The following is an 18,969-nucleotide window of genomic DNA, read 5'->3' on the forward strand; positions in this document are numbered from 1 at the left end:
AGGCACTCGGATTAGACATTAATCTAGTGCTAAGTATTATTGTTATTGGTGTTAATCTGTTTTAAATTCTGGAAAGCTTATCAGTTCAATGGGCCATCAATTATTTCAGAGATGCATTGCTTAGGTAAGATTAGGGGTAATATGTTACAAATTATGTATTGGCTATGAAATATTAAGAGAATAGCAAAAAAAAGCCCCGCATAATTGCATCTAATTTGCAATCTGTGTTCTCTTTCCATTTGGGTCTTTGGTTTAACTCCTTACCACTGTACACAGGAGTGTGTAAAGAGGGCCCTGTGCTTCTGTTCTTGCTCATTCTGCCTCCGACACCTGGGCCGCGAGTGGGAGGTGTGGCTGCACAAGGCAGCAGAGACTGTGTGCGTGGCCTCAACCATCGCCCCCTCCTGCAGCGGGGACCAGGAGGTGCTTTGCAGGTGTTGCCTTTTGCTGAGGAGGCAGGTAAGGCTGGAGCTGCCTGCTCCCCAGCCCGCTGCCTGCTCCCCAGCTCCTCCAGCCTTGCTCCACGCACCCCAGGGCAGCCCGCTGCTCCGGGGGATGCTGAAGGCTGCTGAGAGCCTGGTGCTGCTGCACCAGATGCCTCCCATTACCCAGCCTTGCTTGTGCAATCCTGGGCTATCTGCACGTTGGGCTGCTGGCCACGGCACTGTGCTATTCCTACGTGCCAAACTGCCTCACTGTTGCACCCTATGCGTATACAAGGTTCCTGCCACAGTGGGGCCTCCAGCTGCTCTCCTGTAAATGCAAATAATAAATAGTAACGTTGAAGCAATGTGTTAGAAACCTCAAAAGTTTGGTAAAGTAGAGGTGAACGTTTTCGGGGAGGTATGTGCCTAACTTGAGTTATCCCGGGGAAAAAAAATTAGTCTTGGCGTATGGGCTTTTATCTTTGAATACTCAGTTCGGAGTGAATGTTGAAACACTGCTGTATAGCTTCAAGAGCTCCTTCTGTCCATGTTGCTTTTGCAGTGTGCTACCAGGCTCGTTTTTTAATAAGCTCTCTATGCTGCTGGGTAGGGCAGAGCAGAGACTGAGCACAAGGCAACCTTTGCAATTCATGTGTGCAGGGAGCGCAGCCAAAGCGTGCCCGGGGCATGGTCCTGGGGCAGCCGGGGCGGGCTGGCACTGTCGCAGCATGTAGTTGTGGTTGCTCCTGCTGTACGTGCCTCTTCCCTGCCTGACGTGCAGCCAGCGGTGCAAAGCCATCGAGTGTCCCCAACCGTACGTTAGTTTCTGCCTGAATTGCATAATTCCCGGTGTGTGGTCTGCTTGGAAAGTCTGAGAAAATCCAATCTGGAAAGTGTTGGGGCTAAGGGTGGTAGGGGAAGGAAGAGGGAAAGAAGGTAATTAAGGAGTTGAGTATAATGTTTTTCTGTTCTCAGACAACAAACATACTTTTCAGGCTCTTAGTTTAGACTAAGACAGACGAAGCAAGATAGAAAAAAGTTAATTACCTGGGAATGGGCACAATATTGTTTCTGTTGGCCTGAGCTCTGAGAATTGAAAGGTTGGTGAGCTGCATGTACGTAAATCCCTTAGAAACTGAAAAGGTGTGACAAATCAATGGCAAGAACTACCTTGAAACATGAAAATACAAGAAAATAGTGATTGGGTTGTGCTTCGTGACCTTTCTTAAGTTATACAAAGAACAGACACAAACTGTGATGTCTGACTGGATTGTTTACAAGTTTGTAGAAACAGGTTATTCAATTAAAAGCAATTCCACGTCAGTGAGTTCATTTAAATATCACTCCAAACTGATAGGGTTGCTTCTAATTTGCCTTTGCTTTTCATTTATCTTGGTTAGTGAATATAAACCCGGTATGTTTGCTGTATGACAACTGGAAGATATTGCCCAAATTAGCATTTGTACAAAGTATTTTTGTTCAGAGAACTTCATGGCTGCAATCCATCATGTTGTGTCATGTCAAATTGCATCACTTCTCTCATACATCCAATACTTAAAATGTGTGTTTTCTCAGATTGAATAATTAGTCTTACTTTCCACATACCTTCCTACCTGTGACATCCCAGCTTAGGCAACAGCATGTCTCAGGTTAGTGGGTGTCTTTCTGTGTTTAAAGTTGCTAGTTTTGGTTCATCTCTGCTGAATTCCTCCCCTCCACACTTCTACAGCTGAGATGAATTTTGCCAGGAACATGGGAATTTCATCTTTTGTAATTGTTACCGTTGCTGAAATTGGACTGGAGCTTAAAGGATCTGCTCCATATGGGCAGAAAACTTCCAGTGGAAACTAAACATGTGCAAGTGCAAAGAAAGGACTCATTCCTGTAAGCACTGAATTATCGAGAAGAAAATTTTTAGTGTATTCAGTTACAAAATTGTTCCATTTCAAGCTCAGATGTGAGTCTAGAAAAGTCCAAGTAAATACATCCTCTCACCACTTTAGTTCTAACTTTGGGTGAACTGGTGCTTTGCGTGAATCCCACGGTACGTTAGTGACACTTGTAAAAAAAGTGACACTTTTTGTTACAGACTCACTTGTAGTGTCAGGAAGAGATTTACACGAAGAATGTAGCTAGAAAATGGTCAGAACTGAACAGCTTGCTAATCCGTTTAGGGTAATTAATCAGCAAAATATCTTGCCTTTGCAACTGGCCTTTGTGCTTTATATATAGAACAAAACAAGACAAATTCGCCGTGCCTGTGGGGCTAGAGGTGGGGTCTGAGCCTTGCCTTTAGGACTGCAGTGGTTGTATGGAGGGCTCAGACCTGCTTTCAAGGAGAAGCCAACGCTTCTTCAAGCAGAACGAATGCTTCAGGATGGGATGCAGGAGTGTGGCTGGCTGAAGAGTGGGGAGGCACTCCTCTGAAGCATAAGGACCCCTTAGGGATCATTACAAGCTGTTCCACTCGAAGTTGTCTAAACCTGTGATGAATTATATGTTAGTTACTTGGCTCAGAGGTGATGTTGCAAGACCTAACAGTGTCTCGGGGTGTGTGTTCTGTGTCTGGCAAGAGCGCAATGTGGTCCAGTCTGACCCATATAGCCTTTTTCTACCATCCATGAAGTGACCTGCTTTTCTTCCAAAATTTTAAGGCTCAGATTTAAATGGGAGAAAAAGCAGCAGGCCAGACTGCTAGTTCCTATTGGAAACCAAATCCAAAGAGACCTTAAGGACTTTCAAGGGTTTACAAAAAGGAGCCATAATACATGGCAATAGGCAGATGTTTTCCATATGTTGTTCAAGTGAAACTTAAATATATTGAGGCAGGCATGTACAGCAACGTGAAGTTATATATTTCGGTATGAGCCTGGGCTTCAAACTGAATTATGCACAGACATCTTAAGAAAATGTGTGAGAGAGGGTTTTGCATATCTTTGTCTGTCTGCAGTTGACTCTTTCTGGCTCCTTTCTATTCATGGAGATGGCATCCTTAACTATTTATGTTCAAATTTACTGTCATACATACTTAGTTCTCTTAACAACCAGCTATTCTTTCCATATGCTGCTTATTTAATTTGAAAGTCTGAATCTCAACAAAGGAGAAATATAGCTTTTATGTGCTTTCTAGCCTTCTTTTTTCTTTCTTTTTTTCTTTCTTTTTTTTGTTTAATTTAAATCACGCTTAGTTTGGTCTAGGACTCAGCAGAGTACCATCCAAATTGCAAAGCTCATTAAGCAGCCTTCTCATGATATTGTACTTGAGAATGAAAATTATAATTAATAGGTTTTTCTTTTTTTTTTTTTACACCTACATTGTTGTACCTGCAATGATTCATTCTATTTAGGTTATTTATTTGTCTTCTTGGCCCAGTACATATTTTTCTACAGTGTGTTTTATGCCTCCCTGGTTTTGTACTGATGAACTGGTGTCTCCAGGTGTGTGCTGATTTTCTAGGGCTCTCTCCAGCTTCAGGGTATTGACTGACGGTAAGTCACTGGCCTCTCATTTGCTCTGTTCTCAGGGAACTCGATGCTGCTGCGCGTCCTGCCTGCTCTGTACGAGAAGCAACCGCAGCCGATAAACCTCCGTCTGAGGGAGCTGGTGGCACTGATGGCTCAGCTGGATCAAGCTGAACAACACCACCTCCTCAGGCTCTTCCAGATCGTGGCTAGGAAAAAAGAACTGGGGGTAAAACCATGTTTGGAAGATCTTACTGCTAAATGCTGCACCTCCTTTTGGAGGAGTTCATTTGTTTCAGATGGCTTGGCAAGGTCTGTCTGCTAGCTCCTCTCCGAGCAGTGAGGAGCCCCATGGCATGCATGACAGCGCTTTTCTACACTAATTCCCCATGAATCCTTTAATTTCATTCCAAATTATCCATCTAATCATAAAGAGAACATAACAATGACTCTGCTGGACCAAAACATTTGTGTTGAACTGGTTTTCTACTTTTTTGGCTCTTCCTCTGTCAGCTGAGTATGAATTCCCATAACTATGTTTCCGTTAGAATATATGAACTGTATTAAATTACATATCAAGAAAATTAAAATGAGTTAGGAATTGATTAGGAGTGAGGTGGAGATTAATTAACTAAGGCAAAATATATCATGCTTTGGAAATTGCACGTCATCGACAGCATCCAGCACATTAGAACAAGGCACAAAGCTACCTCCTTTGTGAATTTATGAAATTCATAAAATCTTTGGAAAAGAAGAATCAACAATAGTTAATATCTTTCCCCAGGTAGCCAAGGAAACGTTATCACAATACACAGTCCCAGATGACATAGAGCTCCTTTCGGAAGCAAGAGACTCGTCAGCTGGAAGGGGCTGGGGTGCACCGCTGGCCATTGCGGGGCTCCATGCTGGCGCCGACATGTCTGAAGTTGCTTTGTATTATCAGTATTACTATTATTATAATTTATTACTACTAACAATTTATTCAGCTGTGCACCTGCAGTATTTTGCCAGAGCAATATGTATCGACTTGCTAAATCTGATAATCATCAAAAAATAACAGAAGAATGGGTTACTTTATGCCCCATTTCTGTGTTGAAATGTCTTTTACACAGATGCAACAGTTTCACTGAATCAGAGGTTTTGTTAGTGTACATGTGTGTTTATATGAAAAATAATCATTCAGTAGATAGTTGTATACACTGTATCCTGTTTGTAAGATGATTTTAAGGACTACACCCTCAGCCTCTCAAAATGTGCTGTTACAAGAAATGACAACTTGCCTACAGCATTTTTTTGTGCAATGAGGATCTTGCCTCTTACTTTTTCCTCTGCTCCAGCTATTAACCTTGTCACTTTATTTAGTTTCCGGTGGAAATGAAAAATTTCTACTAGTACTTTAATTTATGGTATCATTGGGAAAGGCCAAGTCCCATGTTGTTTTAATCAAAAAAGTATAGGATTGGCCCAGAGCACGGGAAATATTTGGTGAGTTTGTTGGTTTGGTTTTTTTTTTTTCTTTTTTAACAATTGGGCATTTCCTTACTTATATATGCATAACTGCAATATTTCGAGGCTACAGCTTACCCTTATTCCATATGTTGAGCTGAACTTCAATTGACCTCAGAGATAGTTCTGTGCAAAGGTCAGCAAGGGTGGAAAACTACTTTATTAAATCAAAGTCTAGTGGTTTATTTTTATCACTCCAATATACGGTACTTCTTTTGGTTATATGTATTCATGATTAAAAAATACATTCACAACTTGTTTCTGTCTGATTTTTTAACAGGCGCTGAAAGAGTGCATCCCATTTCTATTTGGACACTTGAGAGACCCTAACCATAGTGACATTATTCTAAACATACTTATAGAAATATCCACCTATGAACCATCAGCTTTAGCCACTTTTCTTCCAATGCTGAAAGAAATTGGTGAGAGTTTTCCAAGTTTAATTGGGCAAACGGCAAAGATCTTTGGAGCTGTTGGACATATTGATGAGGTAAGTTTAAAAACAAAAGAAGTTGGCTGGTTTTGGGGTTGGGTTGTTTGTTTGTTTGTTTATTTGTTTTTCTAAATCTTGTATAAAGCAATACATCTAAGTATTCCGTTCTTCGCAAGTAACCAGACTGCCCTACCGGAACATATTCCTGGTCATAAGACCACAATAGGTTTAGACTGTAATACCAGTATGACTAGGAAAGCAAGTACCACAAAAATCAGATGTGGTATTTTAGTGACTGAGACTGTCCTTCGATCTTCTAACCAAGGAACAGTCACGTAGTAAAGGGTCTCTGCAGAAATGGGGTTTAGGTTAGTGGGAAAGAAAGAAACGTTCTAGAAGAGATTAATGAGCATGAAAAAGATAAATATTTAAATTCTCATAACATCTTTAAAAGGATAAATATATAAATTATTATGATGATGATTTACTGTGTATCTGGTCTGTGCACATGTATGTTCTGTTTATATGAATTATCTTTTCATGGAATGGCTAAAACTCCTATTTGATAAAAGCACATCCTTGTCATTATTCCAAGGGGTTAGCTAAGTTAGGTTGCAGTGTACCTATATGTGAAATGAAAGGCAGAAAAAAGAAAAACATATTTTGCACACCCTTTTGTGTGATATCATAGAGAAATGTTGCAATTATGCGTTGAAACGTGAACTTCCTCATATCGTGTGATCCAGATATTTTGGCTTTGTAGCCATCGTTAATTGGATACTTCAGACAAATGTCTTTGTAATGAAAATGTTCAGTGGTGGTGCTGGGCTCAAGCCTCATCACAGGAACATCTTGGTTTGGGATCTGACCCAATGGGAACATTCTGCCTAAAAAGGATTTACAGTGACAAACTCCTAAAAAATTATGGGAGTTTCATGGCAGCATAATGAATTTGCACTGAAGTTTTTGCTAACTGTGCAATCTGGATGTGGGAGTGATGTTCATCTAATCCAGGTGCCACGAACAGACTCAAACACGCTGTGTGTACAGAAACTGTCAGGCAGCTCTCAGGTCCCAGAGCCCTCTGCCCTCCCCAAAATACCAGCAGCCCAAAGATCCCTGCGTCCCCAGCAGCGAGGGATGCTGCTCATGAAGATCCGATGTTAGCCCTGTCCCACTGGGACTGGGAAATGCCTTAGACCCCAATGAGACTTGTCTAACCCTGCTGCTATCCTCAGCTCCTAAAAATACAGCCTGGAGGAGATTGCCACCACGAGTTTGTAAACTACCTGATTGCTCGAGACCTTGGGTGTCCTGAGGACACCAAACCGGTTAGACTGATTTATGACACATCATGATCTTTAATGAGATTTTATTTTCATTCCCAGGTATGAGCTTATGTGTCTTTCACCACTGTTAATAGACATTTTCCTTCCACCTCAAATCACGGTTGTGTAAAGGCAAAAAATAATCTTCTGCTGAACTCAAAGAGTTTCTGGTAAATAATTCAAATTTTTATGGCTGTGACAAAACTTGATTATATAGCAGAAAATGGATGGTATGTAATAAATCTAACCATTTGCTGAAGTGTGGCACTGATGCCTGCCATACAGTAACCTGGGTAATTTATTTCAGCAAAGAGCTGAATCCCGTAGCTTCTGTGTCCTTTCAGTGATCCTTGAGGCACAACTCGCACTGAGTCAACTGGAGTTTGTCTGCATAAAGGCTAGAGATTTCACTGTAGGCTTTGCGTTTCTGAATTGGACTTTTTGGTTGTCCTTCCTTTGACTTTGCTGGATGCCAGTTTTGAGGGAGGAGGGGAGAAAAGTTGCATTGTTTTGCTGTGTGGGGTAAAATACTCCATATATTCATCTTTTGCCTTTAAGATGACAGTTCTTCTATTTACTTGTTCAGATACAGATAACGACATGCTCTTGTCAATGACAGTGGTCATTGGAGAATCTCCAGAGAGGCTTTTGTCTCCAGAGAAAATAGTTTCTTTTGGCACCTAACCAAAGTTAGTCCCTTAAATCTTGGGAGCGGGCGTTGTTGGGGGGGCAAGCTCTGCACCCTGTACCACAGCTCGCTGGGAGCTGTCAGTGCATTTGGGCAGCAGCTTTGCTTGACGATAAAGGATCAGCAGTGCAACTTGAAGCACATTACCTACCCTGGTGTAGGCACATCAGGCAAACCTGTCATAGGGCATCAGTGTGCGTTATGCCCTGTTCCGTGTTGCTGAAGGTAAAACAAGACACATGAGAAATGCAGGGAAGTTTAAGGGCAAATTTTCCTTTGCACAACCTTTTTAATAATTCAGAATTGTCTCAGTAATACTCTTGGATGAGACAGTTGCACTAATTTAAATGGATATTGTGGAGCAGGGGAGCCTGGTGGGAGGCAGGGAGGAGGGTCAGGGGGCAGTGCCTCTGCACTCCCATTCACTGGCATGGATGGATGTCGTGCAAGTCTTATTTCACTTGTTGCAACAAGGCCAATCCTTTCTCCTTTGGCACTTAGTTTTGAGCATGCATTGACTGAGCAACGAGTGTCTGATTGCTGTGGGTAGAGCACAGGAAGACGCTACACTTGCTGTTTCTGCTGATCTTCAGCTTTATATTCATTTAAAATGCAATTTATCTTGTAAGAATCAAAAACAGATTTGGTTTGGCTTTGTAAATCTTATTTCTGTTGCAGGGGGTATGGGGAGAAACCAAAATCACATTAAAGACTGTGAGCCAAATGAAGTTTGTTGTTCTCTCCTTGTTTACGTACATCACCCCAGCAAAATTTAGCTTTATAAGGACTGCAGCTGACCACATTTAGTTCTGTGTTTAGTGCTTAAGAGTCAACATCTCCTAGAAGCTTTACAGCTTATAACTAGCTAATCCTCAAATGAGCACAGCTGGGATCAGAATTTGAGGATTTAATTCAGGTTCTGTATTTTAGCGTGTTGAACCAGCTATTCCCATGTGCGTGTCCCTGAGGCCCCTTTTCTGCTGTGTTCTGCTACTTAAAAGGGATTTAATTTATTTTGCCTGTTGTTGTTGTTATTGTTTTATACCAATACCAAGAATAAGCAAGGAACTGACTGGGCATGTTATATTTCATATATTCTTGGAAATTATAGACTACAGTGAAGTTTACAAAGAAATGATTTGCAGAACATTTTCTCCTTGTATTTTTTAATCTGTTGGTTTGTGTGGATACACGCAGCTACCGAGTGTTACACACGCAGCCTGGGCAAGCTTGCATTGACTAATCTCCAATCTCTCTCTTGGAAGTGTCGAGTAACTGGCATTATGTCCCGTGTCGTATGTCATATTTTTCTAGGGAGCAGCAAGCTGCTGACTTAGCAGCAGGCTGCATTCCAGCTTGCTCTGCTGCCACCACTGCTGCGTGTTTGGAGGGATGGCACGCTTTCCATTTGTTTGTAGTGGGCTCTATTTTAGTGGCATCCAGGAGACCTTTCACTAGGTACTCAAAGACATTAATAAAAGCAACATGCAAAGGGTGGCAGAGGTGAACTTTCCAACATGAGACGAATGGCTCCTCTCCTCTCTTGTTTTCTAAAAAATATCTGAATTATGGAAGGTCTGTCCTGATTGAAATGTGTAAGTAGTTACCAGTGCCCTTGATTTTGTTTCTGCAATCACCTTTGAGCCATATCAGTCCGTGAGGCTCCCGACATCAGTGCCAGGCTTGCACAAGGCTGTCACTTGGACATAGGTTAGACACATTGAAACCTCACCACTGGATCTTCTCTGGAGGTTGTCCCCACTCTGTCCTGTCTCCTCTGCGCTGGGCAGATGAGCTGGGGTGGCAGAAAGAGGGTCTTAATGCTGTGGCTCAAGACAGGGAGAACATCTTGGTGTGAAAACAAAGGCAAGCTCTCCAGGTGAGGAGAGGTCCTAGCACAACATACAGGAGCTGTGGGGTATCCTGAGGAGCAAGTAGGTCTCAGGCACTGTCTGCATCGCCACGGCTGCCCCAGCCCTGCCCGTGAGCAGTCTGGCAGCTGCCTCTGCCAGCACCGCTGCTTGCTGCTGGAAGACGTGGTGCCTCCTGCCTTTCCTCCAGGTGAGGAGCAGTACCTCTGTGTCACTGGTGCTCTCAAAGGGTTTGGATGCACTTCTGGCAGTGCTGCACTGCCAGTTCAGTTATTCCCTCTGGTATAAATGGTGCAGAAAGAGCCTTAAAAGGTGCTTGGGTGATGGCTGGGTGTTGCATGCTGGAGCCAAGGCTAGTCACTGTTTTGGGTGCAAAATTTATGCTGGAGTCGCAGGGCTTAAGGTTTCCCATTTTCTCCTTGTCAAATACTTTTGCTTCATGGGGTTTTTGCCTCTTCTGTGGTGTGGGATGTGGTCTGCTCCCCGCATCACCTTGGCGTTTTCACATAACAAGTTCCCTCTTCCTTCAGACCTTATAACTGATGGTCTTTCTCTCATCTTCTACTTGTGAGTTTTGTCTCAGGAGGGGAGAGACAAAAAACCTAAGGGTTTTTTATTTTATTTTAGGGACCTTGAGAGCTTTGTGGCCCACAGTTTTGTCGGGGTATGAGGAGATACTTTGGCGGGACGTTCGTTGGTCCACAATTGCCTGGGGTTGCATCAGACCAGACATGGTGACCGAAGGGTCCTTGTGGCTCTTGTGTGTTTAGTAACACGGTGGGTCTCTCATAGTCCTTTTCCCTTGTAAAGGTTTTGTTTGCTTTACTTTGGCAGTTCCTTGTGCAGATTTTGCCCCACCCTTCGAGAGCCAAGAGACGGGTCATGTCTCTGGATGTTCCCATGCAGATCAGGCTTCTTGAAAGGAAAAAAAAATGCCATGGATTTCACTGATGTATGGAGCGTTACTCACTGCAATGCAGACAATCAGCCCACGATAAAATAAGCAGAAACACATCTGGCGTTGTAAAAGCTGGACAGATCTTAAAGGTTCAGTATATAACAATGACTGCACCCACAAAAAAGAATTAAAATAATACTCTGATCTAAGCGTAACTGCTGAGTTACAAGCATTACTGAAACCAGTTAATTTATTTAGATCAGGTCCAAGTAGAAATGTGCAAGCAGCAAAATGGTCCCTGCAGGCGCGGGCACTGCTGATGGTCTCGCCTCGCAGCCCACCGTGGCAATGCCTTCCTGAAAACCTCTGTTGTCACTTCTCCCCCTCTTCCTTTTCCTGTAACGGCGCCATGTTACAGATATGCTGCTGGCTCTTACTTAAAACAAGTGGGAAATGAAACGACAATGGTAGTGTTGGAATTCTATTCGTTGACATTTTATTTCACTGGGCGGTTTACTTGGGGAAAAGAGGTGTCAAGGACTGAGGCTTGGCTTTATGGTATAGATTGCAGATATGAGCAGAAAATCCTTTCTGCTGGCTTCTCGAAGCAACCTCCTTGTGCTTTCACTGAACTGCGCTCTCCACCTTGGCAGCTCAGACAGAGACCCCTGGAGAGATGAGAGGTTTGGCTGAAGAGAGATCCCTTTATTTTAAAGGTTGCCCCCTTGTTTATACAAACCACTTCTGTTGATGTCAGTGACAGTCTCATGGGTGAAGTTAAAATCAGAACTTGTCCCTTAACCATAAATTTGTGCAAAGCAAAACACCATCTTGGGGCATAGGTCAATCGAATATTTTAATAACTTTTTTTCTCCAATAACTGCATGTTTTGAACCAACTGGAAATAGGAGTTACTACTGAAAGCCTTGTGATCTCTTTTTGTAGTCTCCTGAGCCTGATTTTAAGATAAAGAAAAATACTTTGCCACATATCATTGCTTGTATTTTAGTTCTTCACCTACTGGCACATGTAATGCCATAAAATGCAAGGGATGCTTATGAAAAAGCACATGAATACATAAAATAAGCATTGTTAAAATAACAATGGGTTATGTATATCCAAATAGGCTTTCTGAAAATTTTTGGATAAAAATTGTGGCAGGGATAACGACTGCTTTCATGTTGAGCTATTTTGCTGTAATTTTGTTTTGTATAACATTACATATTATGTTACTCAGTAGAGTTTATTGTTCTTTTGCCTCACTCCAGGCGAGTAGCAGCATTTCAGCATGGCTGGAGACACTCCAGCTGGATCAAAGCGACATGAAAATGGTCAAAACTTCTCTTCCAGTTATGTCTGCTGCACAGTTTGTTTAGGAAACAAGAACGTGTTTTAAATGTTAATTGAGCCTGTGTTTATCTGGTGGAGGGAGGATTGTCTTCCAAATAAACTAGTGAATATGTGCCCAAAAGTCAACTTCTTTCAAGCCATTGAGAAAAAAACTCATTCCGTCACACCATCCCAGCCCATCCAAGGATGTAGCTGTAGTTTTTCCCCATATGGCTGAACGGAAGCAATTTGTCTGATACGCTTTTCTCATTTATCTCTGTCATGGCACGGTGTAGCAGAAGATCCTCTTTTGTTTGAAATAAGTTGACTTTTTCTTCAAAAAATGTCTTGCTGCTGGTGCTCGGGCCGTATTCTGCCAAAGTCCCCCATGTATTTTTTTGGCCCAGCTGTACTTGGAATCAAACTTTCAGCAATTTTTTCTCTCCTGTTACACGGTCCCAGAAGAGAAGAGGTAATAATGGTATTGCCCCACAGTTTGAGGATGTGTTATGGCACACGGTTTCCCCTCCTTTTCTGCTAACCCTTGGGAAGAAGAGAATTTTTTATTTAGATAAAGTGCCTTTGCTTGCATTTCAGCACAGGCTCCAAAAGCAAAATATCTCCCAATTTCTGTAACAAATCTGCTGAGTACCAAGTGAGTTCTACTGAGTGCAGGCATACCCGGTTGCCCCAGTGGGGGGATCTGATATGAGCTCCTGAGTTAACTGCTTCTTTCTCTGATGCTTTTCCCACTTAGATATTTTTTAGGATTGTGGAACCTAATACACTTAGGACAATTATAACAAAATAGAAGAACCCTAATGCATTTCTTCACCTTCAGGGTTTCTGGTTTAGTATGTGAATTTGTACATGTACATACAGAAATAGTTGGAACTGGAATTGTGTGCCCTTGCCAAGCAGAGATGATAAAGTATCTTTGCTAGAAAATATTTGCATGTTTAATATTACAATCTGAAACAGCCCCTTTAATCCTAATTTGTGGGGGATGTGATCTCACTGATAAATTGGCGAGATCATATACCCCTGAAAAATTGGCTAGCGAAACTTTGGCTACAGAGGGCATATCAGACTTCAGTGCATTGGCAGTGATTGATATAGCTGCCAGACAGCGCCTTATCATGTGCGATGAGATCTTAAAACAAAATCTCATTTTAAACTTCTCTTTGTTGCAGTATTAGTCACGGGTCTAATCTGAGTGTTGCTCCTAAATGAATAGCTATGAAAGGAGAGAACCCCTGTGATTTACGAGGTACTTTAACCTCTCACCGTTAGCAAGAAGAGATGCTGATAGTCCCTCTGCTCCTGCCTGCTGCACCTCGCTCTTCTGCTGACACTGTGCCGGAGGAGTCCTGCTTGTTCTGGGTAGTACTGGTGACGATAGGCTCTTAGGTGACACTGCTAAATATAGCAAATCAGCAACACCCAGCATGTCCAGAAAGGAACTCATGATTGGGAAACGTTTTATGGTCTGAAAAATAGGTCTTCATTCCTGGCAAAGCATTTGTTAACAGCTAATGGCATACACAGGCTTCACTGTAATTGCTTAGTGACCCTTGATTATTTGCAGTTTTGGAGTGGAGAGTAACATGGACAAAGCAAAAATCTGGACGTTAGCCCATTAATACAATGAGGCTGTAGCGAAGACACAAAACCGCAGTTGGTCATGGGTCATGCAGTGCCACAAACCAGCGCAGGCCTGAGCTGCAGGGTCTGTTGAGCTGAGGTCTCCCAACAGGTTATAACGTGTTTGTGTCTGTGCTAATGCCTCCACAAGCTCAATGTGCAACAGGTTGGGTACAGACATGAGGAAAAAGACCCTTCGGGAGAAGACCCTGTGAACTGGAGCAGCATGTGTGAGCACTTGGCCCCTTACAAAAGAGTTTGGCTGCCACAGACAGCACAGAATACAGCAAAAACAGGGCACAGAAACTGGGTATAGGGAGGTGAAGTAGCTTGGCCAGGCTCATAAGGTTCATCAAAGATGAAAGGGGAGCTAGGTCTGCTGCTGGTGCTCTGACCACTGAGCCAGGCTGATCTACCACCCTAGAGCAATGCAGGGCCCTTCAAAGAGGCTTTAAGGACTCTGTCGCTAGGTTAGGAGGAGGAGACAAGGTGTACTGAAGTTAGGCCAGGTTAGGTAATACCAAGAGGAATAAATGTAATGTCAGTAGTACCCCAAAATAAACTCTGTGTTTGATGCAGTTACCTTTTTGTTAGTTATCGTGGGGTAGCAACTATTCCCCAATGACAATGTTTTAATCAGCAGCATGCACACAAACCTCCCTTCCACAAGCAAACAATGAATTTGTTTAAAATTGTTTTTATCTCCTCGTGTTGTCTAGGAGCGAGCCAGAATATGCCTGATGTATTTGGTGAACGAGCTGGCCAACATGGAGCACTCATTTCACCATATTCTTTTGCTGGAAATTAAAAGTCTCACTGACACCTTCTCGAGCATCTTGGGCACCCAGAGCAGAGATATCTACCGCATGAGCAACAGTTTCACTGCCATAGCCAAGCTCCTTGTCCGACAGCTAGAGAACGACAACACATCTGCAGCCAGGTAAAGCTAGTTTTTGTATGATAAAGCCACAGCCATCTCCATGGCTGTGGGAGGCACTATAAATTTATATTAAATATATTTGAGTTGTAACGAATGAACAATCAGCTGCAAGTAAGATGTACTGCAGTTCCTATAAGTTGCTACATTGCCATTTTCAAATCAATATTAATATCCCTCTTGTATCGTCCCAATATATACTCACTCAACCATTGGACTGTGCAATTCATAGGGTCAGGTAAGCATACAAAATAGTTTACAGACACCCAATGGGCAACATCCCTACTTGTAGAAGTAACCTGAGGTATGCATTTCAAATGCAAGCGTAGGGATGATTGACAGTAAAGCAGAAATCTGTAATTAAAGGGTGGCAGTAAGAGCTGTAGGTGCACTGCAGACACCAGCTTCATGCTACCAGGCAGAATGACTGCTGAACATCATACAACAGAAATTGCGTCATTTGGCACTGAAGAATAAATAAGCTGTTCAAGTTTTAGCACTTAAAGAACAGGAAGAAAGCCATGTCTTAGATAAGTAGACTCAGGCAATCTAAAAAGCTTCAGTTAAAAATAAATCAGTGAAGTCAGGCTACATAATTATCATTGAGTTTATTCTACAAGATAACCAGTGAAGCTGATGAGAACAATGACTGGCATAGCTCCCTGATAAAGTTTTGCTAAAAAAGTCTGAAAAAAATTTTTCAAGCTTGTATAAAAAGATGTTCTGCTCACTCAGCTTCTTTTAAATGTGTATCCTAAGGTTAAAGCATTGGGAGCACTGCTGCGTTCATCATAGTAAGAATATAAGTGTTATTTAAATATATAGTGGTAGTCACTTTTAATTAGGAAGAGACATATAATTAGCATTGTGTATACTGAAATAGGTCAAGAGGGCACAAAGGAGTAGTAATTCTGTGATAAAATTTAACACAGATGTCAGAAAACTCATAACCATGAAGGCTAGCCTTGGAGACAGACTCATGGAGTTGGAGCCAAAACATTGAGGTCATTTGAGAAACAATTAATTGGTATCCTGGAGAGAGTTAAAAATGAAAAAGGAGAGGAACTCTGATATAGTCCCTCGTTTTACAACAGGGCTGTAAGAAACATCTGAACTTCACCTCGTGGCAGAAACCTCTGCTGAAATCGAGCCCTTGGCACTCATTTTATGAGAAGTTTCATTGAAGATAGTGAAAAAGCCAAAGTGGAGATAGCAAAGTGAGCATGAAATGACATATGCGTTTTCCAAACTAGTCAAGTTCAACTGTGAAGAAGAGTATGCCAGATGTCACTTAGGGAAGGGGACCAGAAGGATGTCATGTTCTGGGAACTGCAATGAAGTAGTGCAGGAGTTGAGGCTTCAGTAACAAAGCATAATAATTATTCATGCAGCCCACCATGTGCCTTCATTTACAGTAGAAAAATTACTTTATTTGCTAAAAAGTTGTGATATTCCTGTTCCTTACCTTGTGCACCTAACATTTATTACTAGAGCCGGTAAAAAAAAAGAAAAGGTTTTCATTAAAGCATTGTTGCTCTGTTTCTCTATTTCTCTCAAAAATTCCCCTTTGTTAAGCTTCTTCTTCTGTGTATGTGTGGTTACAGATGCAAAAATACTGTTTGGGTGGAGAGTCTGGGGGAGGAGAAGGGAGGAAACTATGTTTTTCAGCGGATTTTTCAGAAAATATCCTTATTTTCCTTCAGGGAAAAAAAAATCTATTGATTGTACTGAGCATGAAAGGAAAAGGCTTTGGTTGTTTGCTCGTTCAACTTGTGCCGAGTGACAAGTTTGAACGCAGCCATCCATATAAGTGAATGAAAATGTAACTCCTGTCTTTGGAGTATGAAAGTTGCCAGGAGGCCAGACTCTGGAGGGTAATATGTAGGGGCAGATGACGAAAATGCACCCACCTTATCCCAGGGCTGCAGTGGAGCTGCTCAGAGTTTATTCTGATTTAAGGAAGGGCAGAATTTGGCCTTATGTCTGCAGTGGAAGGAACTTAAAACAGACATTCCTCCACACTGTTTTGTTGTTAGCAGTTTTTAACTTTTCTGTGGATAAATTGCTGCTTTTATGAGACAGGACAGTCCCTGTGATGCCGCCACGCTCGCCACGAGGGGGGTGTGAGCGTAGCCAGAAGCGATGGGAAGGAAAACCTGTTCCTGATGCCCCTCTGGGTAAGGAAGGGTGTCCCGGGATGTGTCTGCTGCAGCGGGGTCTGCCCCGCGCACAGCTGTCTCGGGCCAGTGGCAGGGCCTGGACCCTTTCAAACAAACCTTTCCAAAATTATTCCTTATTCTCTACCTGCTACTTGATTTTTTTATTTTTTCTTTTAAATCTTATTTTTTCCTGCTTCATCTGCCTAATCCTTTGTGACCCCGGTTCCCTGTACACTTGCAGCTGCCATCGTCTTATTATCGCAAAGCGGCCATGAGAGATCAGAGTGAAACACTGATTTTTCACAATTACAATTTTTAGGTATTCTTTGGGTTTACGTTTCAGGCCTGAATCAAGCATAGTATCAGCTAGACTGGACAAGAACAAGTATGAAGCAGCAGTTAAGGCTAAAATGAGACTTCTTCACTGATTTAAGTGGAGTTTCTTCTGACTTGTACTAGCCTAAGTGGGACCAGTCCAGATGTCAAAATGGAAATACCCTCCTAGCTCCAGAGCTGCTGCAGTTAGTGAACTGCAGTGTTTTTTAAAGAGCAGCAATCCAGAGTATTTCTGCTGTGAAAGAAAAACGGGATTTTAAAATGTGTGCCTGGATTATAACCATTCCTTCCAGAATCATGTGTTTACATAAGAAGAAACTGATTTCTTCAGAGCGATGTCTGGCTTGGAGTTGTTTGACACAGGGAATTTTACATGCAGTTAGTGAAGAGTATAATTAAAACCATGCGATGCTCTGTTGCCCCTTACTGTCACAAAATTGCAAGTTATTCAGTCTCAGAGGTGCTTTTTAAGAACACATACTGAGTTTTAATGGACTGATCCAACCTAGAAGTATAGCACAGTCAATTAAAAGAAGGCAAGAAAGGAAAGAAAGAAAGGAAATTTAATGATGCTTCCAAGCCCTCATTCTGGGCAAGAACTGAGGATAACAGGCTATACCAGTGCTACTCATTTTACTGTAGTGGCCGGATGAAATTATCCTTTCTCTTTAAAGGAGAGGATAAGTCTAGCACATGGCATCATTGAGCATTCATTTACCATTCATTTACCATTCATTTGCCTTTTATTTTCTACCATATTGGTCCTTCTTTAAATCAACATTTGAAATGGTGAAGAGATCTGTAGCAGCATCTAAGACTTCCCTGTGTTGGTAAGGGACGATGGTGTGATTTAATTCGGTGCAGGTACCAAGAAGCCTGCCTGCATGAAGCGTGCACTCCCCTTGCCGCTGTGCGTCCTGCCTGGCCCCTGGGAGCAGCAGCCCTGCAGGCAGGCCAGGCAGCGCATGCTGCTGCCTGTGTCCAGCAGCAGCAGCATTTACCAGAACGTTCTGGCCTCCCCCATCAGTACCTGTGAGCGCAGGGGCTGGGAGCAGCACTGCGTGTGAAGTGCCGGGGGATGCAGCCTCCAGCTCCCCGTGGCACCTCGGCCTTGAACATTATCTAGCTGATGATGTTTCCCTAATCAGTTCCTGGCAATATTTGGAAGCTCTTGATGGGCTTCCCAACTATGAGCTGGAGGTTGAGATCTCTATCCACCACTTGCCTTCCTCAAATCTGTGCTTCCATCGTATTTGAGGAGATAATTATGTCTGTACATTGACGAACCACAAGGACCCACGCTTGATCCATTCGTGTTGCCTCTACCCACATGGAGTTGAAGCCCTGGAAGCAATCCCATCTCAAGTGTATTTTTAGCAATTTCTATTTGTGTACGCTCTCTTTCCCATTTTAAGCACCTGACTGGTAATGTTGATAATGGTGCTGGTGGTCTGGAGAAATGCTCTTCAAATTAATGTATCACTCTTGACTTGCTGACCTGTATATTTAGATCTCTTTCTACAGAGAATTTAAAAGCAGCAAAACGATGAGCAGCATAGCACTATCTTTGCAAGCCAGGTCTTTATGATTTCTCAATAAGTTTGCGCATCCTTTTTCCTCTCGAAAACAGCCTGAGCTTTGGTGTAAGCTGATCCTGCTCCAGAAACCTCAGCAATGTACCGAATGTCTCTTGCCAAGATTTCAAACAATAGTTTATTTTACTGTTGCTGGAAGGGGAGGCCGGCAGGAAGGCCTGCCAGGCATCCCGTTGGGCGTGGGGTGCAGGCTTCATTGAACGTTTCACTTAGGGTATGTGCTTTTGGCTTCATGGGAGTTGATGAGAGCGCAAAGCGGGTACACGTGAGAGCGAGTGGTCCCCTGGGGGCATGCCCAGGGCTGCGCGCTCTGCCTCCCTCCTACAGCGCTTGCAGTTGCGCTGAAATCCCAGGCACC

General features: G+C 42.7%; 1 protein-coding gene across 17 annotated transcripts in view; it reads left to right on the top strand.

The window, feature by feature from the left end:
- Window positions 1-18,969, top strand: part of VEPH1 (ventricular zone expressed PH domain containing 1) — a 98,436-nt gene that overhangs the window by 25,563 nt on the left and 53,904 nt on the right. For all 17 annotated transcript variants that reach the window (XM_087739902.1, XM_087739905.1, XM_087739901.1 and 14 more), the window contains 3 exons: window positions 3,950-4,116; window positions 5,674-5,883; window positions 14,304-14,524. In XM_087739902.1, the coding sequence (XP_087596028.1) occupies window positions 3,950-4,116; window positions 5,674-5,883; window positions 14,304-14,524 (598 nt within the window). The remainder of the gene's footprint in view (window positions 1-3,949; window positions 4,117-5,673; window positions 5,884-14,303; window positions 14,525-18,969) is intronic.

Source organism: Nipponia nippon, unplaced genomic scaffold (genome assembly GCF_047370975.1).
Source record: "Nipponia nippon isolate SJK-2023a ecotype South Korea unplaced genomic scaffold, ASM4737097v1 scaffold_7, whole genome shotgun sequence".
In the NCBI taxonomy this organism is placed as follows: Eukaryota; Metazoa; Chordata; class Aves; order Pelecaniformes; family Threskiornithidae; genus Nipponia; species Nipponia nippon.